This window comes from Oryza glaberrima, chromosome 12 (assembly GCF_000147395.1).
Source record: "Oryza glaberrima chromosome 12, OglaRS2, whole genome shotgun sequence".
In the NCBI taxonomy this organism is placed as follows: Eukaryota; Viridiplantae; Streptophyta; class Magnoliopsida; order Poales; family Poaceae; genus Oryza; species Oryza glaberrima.
The window spans coordinates 6,615,745-6,621,850 of NC_068337.1; the positions used below are offsets into that span (position 1 = coordinate 6,615,745).

The following is a 6,106-nucleotide window of genomic DNA, read 5'->3' on the forward strand; positions in this document are numbered from 1 at the left end:
TCACAAAATGTATTAGAGTTGTGGAGCTAGGTTTAGGCAGCTCCACAACTCCACTTCAGACTCAACTCCTGGAGTTAAATTTAGGAGTTGGAGCTGTACCAAACAGGTCCTTAGTGAGAAGAGGCCATATTTCGAATGATGGAATATCGAAGTGTTTGGTCGGTCCGGATGCTGATGTAATTAGGGATGAAAACGGTACTAAAATTTTCTGGATTCCGGATCTATTTTCGAAAACAGAATCTGTCGGTTAGAATTTTTTCGAAAACGAAAACGAATTCGGAAATATTTTCTTGGAAACGGAATCGAATATGATAGGGGCAGTTTCCGTCGGAACTCGGAATTGGTTGGAGACTTTTCGGGAAATTTCTCGGAATTTCCGGAATTACAAAGGCCCATAACATAGTCTATAATTCCTCCCTATCCCAACCCAATTTAGCATCCTAATTCCTATGTCACTCAATTCAGCCCAACCCAATACACCCAATTCAAACTTGAGAATTGAACTTGACATGATTGTGTTTTGTGATGTAATGTTGAAATTTGAGACTTGAGAATTGGATTTGACATATTTTAAAGCTTAGTTTGAGGGGTTTTTTATTCCGATATATTTTCGTTACTGTATCAGCACCGGTCAGTTTTCGCTCCGTTTTCGGTTTCGACAATATTTGATTCCATTTTCGTATCTGGGTTTCCGATTCTGATTCCAAAAAAATATGAAAACAAAAACAAAAAATATAGTTTCCGCCGTTTTTGTACCGTTTTCATCCCTACATGTAATGAGTTGGAGCTTGATATCTTTTTTTTTTACTGATGAGTCAAACTGATTCAACCAGTGAAGAACATGAGCACGGGTTGTTTTATTGTTTGGAACATGTATTACGAGCTTAAATGCTCATACTATGTAACCTTGTGGTTGCATATATCCTGCAGGATGTAGAGGCCTTTTTTTTTCTCAAATCCATTATCTAAAAAAATAATGACTGATCCTTAAAACATAGAAGAACCATTTTAGGGTGTTCCATAGAGCCACGGCAAATCATAACCGTTGATTATGTGTGCTTCATTTCTAATAAAGAAACATATGATCTCCCTTCACCAAATACATGATGGTTAAAAATGCAAAGTATCATAAGTATCTTTCCTAAATTAATTATTTACTAATGAAGAATTTATGATTTAGGCAACAAACTGAAGAGGCCCACAATTTGCCAAAACAAGGCGCAATGACTATGTGTAATTTGGGCCTACATGTCAATGGGAGGCTTAGGGCAGGTGCAATAGGGAAAATGTACCTACTATTAGCCGCTGGCATCAGCTCTTTTTCATTGCTGGAAGAAAGAGGGAGTGGAGAGAGAGAGCAGCCGTCGACTAAATTGACAACGCCTGTGCACGGGCGCCTAGACACGGCATGCATACGATGGATGCTGTGATTGGTGAAAAGAATAGGTGAGAGATAATTAAGGTTGGCCCACATAGAAAGAGCATCTGTGACTGGTTGATAGCCTAGGAGAGAGAACCAAGGTTTGGCCCACATTGAGAGAAAAATTAATGACTCGGTTAAATATTATATTATCTTTAATGATATAGAAATGACATGTAAGCTTATCTAATAGATGGCTGCTTACTCTCTTATTAAACTTGCCCTTATGTTCGATTCTCGCATATCCAATAATTTTGTATAGTTTTTACACTAATACAAAAATATGAAAAGTCAGATTTGGTATGAACAACGGATTAATTGTATGTTTGCCATATACAAAAGATAGACGCAGATAATTCAAAATTCCAAGTTGTGCTGCGCAACTAAACCAATCGATCAAAATTCCAACGACCGCCAGACCAAATCCCAACCCTTTAATTTGCATGGGCTCCTGCCTTTGCCATATAGGAATTCCCATTGACGACAACCGTGTCCGGATGTGAACTCGAATTACGTATATACGTACCTGCATGCATGCAACATTCCAGTTCACACCATCTACAACAGATACCGGGATCAAAGATTATCTTTAGTCTCGGTTCAAAAGATTAGAGCTACTTTTTGATCTTTAGTTTCGGTTGGGAACACCAACCAGGACTAAAAATAAGTCCCGGTTCAAAAAAAAAAAAAGCAGGCGGTGTCAAACCCCTCTATTATTTTTATTATTTTTAGTCCCGGTTATTTCGAGTCTCGATTGGTGTTACCAACCGGGAAAAAAAGATCGGCATATGCGGCAGAGATGACGAGGCATGCGCGAGACCCAGAAGGAGGAGGCGGTATCAGTTAATAAGTTCTATCTCCTCCTCCCTCACCTTAATTTATCTCTTTCTCCTCTTCACCCCCTATCTCTTCCTCTTCCTCCTCCTCTCCTCATTCTCTTCCTCTTCCTCATCTTCTCCTCCCCTCTCCTCCCCATTCTCAGGCGGCCGGGCAGCGGCGGAGGCGGCCTCGTGCACGGATCCGGGAGGGGAGGTGGTCGGACGCCGCCAGATCTGAAGGGGGAGGCGGCCGGGCGGCGGCGGCCTAGCACGGAGGGCCGCGCCCGGTGGCAGCCGGCGCGGAGGCTGGTGCGGCGGTAGGCAGTGGAGGCCGGGGCTGCTGCGTGAATTTTTTTTTCTTTTTTCCTTAATGTGTGATTCGACCTGTGTTGAATGATTCGATCTGTGTTGAATCGATCTGTGATGAATGTGTGATTTGATATGTGTTGTTGTTATGAATGATTTTGAGAATGATCTGTGTTGTGAATGTTGTGAATGATTGGGGATTAACTATTGCTGTGAATGATTTGGGATGAACTATATAGCTGTGAATGATTTGAGATAATGGGCGTGAGATATACAAAATAGAAAAAAAAAAGAAAAACTCCGATTGGAAAACCGGGACTATAGTGAGTTACCAATCGGGAGTAAAAAGCATTTCTCTACCAGTGATACTTTTATGTATATATATAGTTTTATATATTTCAAAAAAAATTTAAATAAGGCGAATGGTCAAACATGCTTAAAAAAGTCCACGACGTCCAATATTTACTATTTAGGGACAGAGGGACTACGCTATATAGAAATACTAGCAACATTTTGAAAAGAAATCAAACAATAATAAGACCACTGGTGGAGAAAGCGTTTGTAGTCCCGGTTCGTAACCCCTTTAGTCCCGGTTTTCAAACCGGGACTACCAATCCGGGACGAAATATCGCTATCTTTAGTCCCGGGTGAAATAACTGGGACTAAAGATGGCTCAGCCACGTGGCCAGCTGAGCCGTTACCAACCGGAACTAAAGATTGAGCTGACCTTTTTTTTTGCATGGCCCTGTTGCTGCATGGTTTATATATATATATATGACCAAAATATATATTTACAGTAAAGAAAATGTGTACATGCATATAGAAAAATAGACATGTATTAATTACAATCCATTATGATGTCCTAGCTAGCTATGATTTCGACGTAGTAGTAGTCGTTATCTCAGAAGCTAAGGACCTATGAATTGTATTTCCGTCCTAGTAGAATTCACTATTGGGATCACGGATTTGTTCGTTGATGAATCCCATGAGTTGTTCTTGAACCGCCACGATAAATTCCTTGTGTGTGATCAGGTTATCCCTCATGCGAATAAACTATATGAATGTATGAAATTAATTAGTAATTAAACAACAAATCGATACATACGCAATGAAATTTTGAATTTATTTCTACGTACATCGAGCTCTCTTGTGGTGATGATTTGGTTTGCAAGGCAGTGGCAATACTCACACACGTAGTAGCCACACAAGTTAGTTCCCTGCTTTTGCTTTGCGCACTACAAATAAATGACAAACTACGAGAGATCTAATTAATATACACTTGTATGTATTTGAATTGGAGATTGAATATAAATGTAAAACATGTGTACTCACAGGAAAATTGAACTTCTGCCTAAGTCTTTCTTTCCATTTGCCGCGGACCAAATGACGGAACCGATACCAACCGGGACTAAAGATCCGGGGGGGGGGCCTGACAGGCTCTGACAGCATTTTAACCAGGACTAAAGATCATCTTTAGCCCCGGTTTTTATTGTAACCGGAACTATTGTGGAAGTCGGCCGACCGACGAAAGATAGTTTCTCCACCCGTGGACGAAAAGAAAAACAACGATCAGACCGGGAAGGGCGTGCATGCAGTTGTTGGAACGTGGATAGGCACGGTATCTATTTATTGGTCTTTATCCATTCATCTTGGAAGGGGCAGACCGGCAGCTCGAACGTCCTGTTTAACGCGCTAGGGCGATCGAGACGCGCAAAATTTTCTGTGCATGCAGCACGCGCGCGTACATGTACGAACGCGCGGTGCCCGAAAATCGCATTGAGTATAGCAGCAGCATCGTTCAGATTGATCGATTTCCATCTCAAAAGAAACAGGAGCCTTTGCTATTTCCTCGGCCCCGACCAACAAACAAACAAACAGCGGATGAGCGGAGAGTAGTCAAGCCGCGTCGTCGCGCGTGGTCGTCGATCGCATCGCGCTCTCTCGCGGTTGTCGTCCAAACGCGTTGAAATTAACCACCGATCGATCGAGATGGCCGTGCGTGTAAAGCCCTACGAGTGATCGCCCCGGCCGGCGCTCTCTCTTCCCTCGTCATGGGGAGGGAGGCGTCCTCGCCACCGCCCCCGCCCCAGCCGCCGGCGGTGGTGCATGGAGCCGGCTCGTCGTTGTCCGGACAGAAGAGGAAGGCCGCCATGGACGATGGCAGCGGCGAGGACGACAATGTGCCACCATGGCTGAAACTGTCTCTCGGTCCGGTGGCCTACGGGGTCGCCACGGGCGTCGTCGACGACGACTCCTCTTCTTGCGCTCCGGCAGTGACGACGTCGATCGAGGTGCGGCCGCCGGTGGCCACTGGTGTGGTCTCCGGATCGGCGGCCCAACCATCGATTGAACATGTTCCTGCCGATAATGCGGTGGTCACGCCGTCTTTTGTGGCCTCGGCAGCCGGTGTGCTGTTCACCGGCTGCGCGAGTGGTTTGATCCCCAATGGTGCAGTCTCGGTATTTCCATGCTTTAATTTTTTTGGACCTTCAATGTCATCATCAAGCCTATCGCACCTCCATCAACAATTCTCCTCGACTCGATGTCAAAGCAACGCGTCCATGGCAAGATCTAGCCGCACCCGTGGCGAGGACAACGACATGGCACCTAGCAACATCGCTGCACCGAACGTCACAAACGGTGGCGGCAATAACAACAACGACGGTAATGCTCTTCCTGATCCACCGTATCCTTGGGCTACCAATGAACCGGCCAAACACCACTCCCTCGCCGAGCTCGCTCGCCGCGACATCACCACCATCCAAGGCGACGCTCGGTGCAGGCGCTGCGATGCATGCAAGGTGATCGTCTACAACATTGCCACAAAGTTTCAAGAGGTGTCCGACTACTTACGCCAAAACCACCAACATATGCATGACCGCGCGCAGGCGCGGTGGATGAACCCCGTCGTGCCGAACTGTGACGACTGCGGCCATGAGAAATGCTTGCGTCCGGTGATCGCTGCCGAGAAGGAGCGCATCAACTGGTTGTTCCTACTGCTTGGGGAGACATTGGGTTTGTGCACGCTTGATCAGCTCAAGTATTTCTGCGTGCACACCAACCGGCATCGCACCGGTGCCAAGGATAGGGTGCTCTTCTCCACCTACGAAGAGCTATGCAACCAACTTGTTCCTGGGCTAATCACGAGACGTGACCAGTTGAGGATGCGTTAGTTATTAATTTTTTTTGGTTGTTAATTTAGACTTTTCAAGATGCAACCATGCGTGCCTACGTGGTTGTTACATTAGGTTCATCTAGAGTCTCTGTCTTGGAGTCTCGTCTCTATAAGTCTGTGAGTGTTTGAGATAGTTCGCAATATATTATTTCTCTCTTTTATTTGTAAGTTGTGCAACTGAATTTGAATGTGGGTGTGTATTGTTTGTTTTAATATACTATTTATGTCCCTTCAGCTCTGAATGATAGGTGCAATTTGGTGTGGTTTGGGATTTGTCCTTAAATTTGGAGAAATGTTGATTACGGCCAAAAATACCTATAGATCTTTACACTTTGTTGAGAAGGTGCTTTATGTTACTTGGAATATCTAGGAGCAAAGAAATGGTTT

The 6,106-nt window shown here is 44.6% G+C and overlaps 1 protein-coding gene across 1 annotated transcript; it reads left to right on the forward strand.

Annotated features, from left to right (window-relative positions):
* The first annotated feature begins 4,595 nt into the window (after positions 1-4,595).
* On the forward strand, positions 4,596-5,717 carry LOC127756645 (uncharacterized). Its single transcript, XM_052282001.1, has one exon. The coding sequence runs from the start codon at positions 4,596-4,598 to the stop codon at positions 5,715-5,717; it is 1,122 nt and encodes a 373-aa protein (XP_052137961.1).
* Positions 5,718-6,106: the final 389 nt, after the last annotated feature.

Coding starts and splice junctions, on each gene's coding strand:
- LOC127756645 (XM_052282001.1), top strand. CDS start 4,596: ATGGGGAGGGAGGCGTCCTCGCCACCGCCCCCGCCCCAGCCGCCGGCG.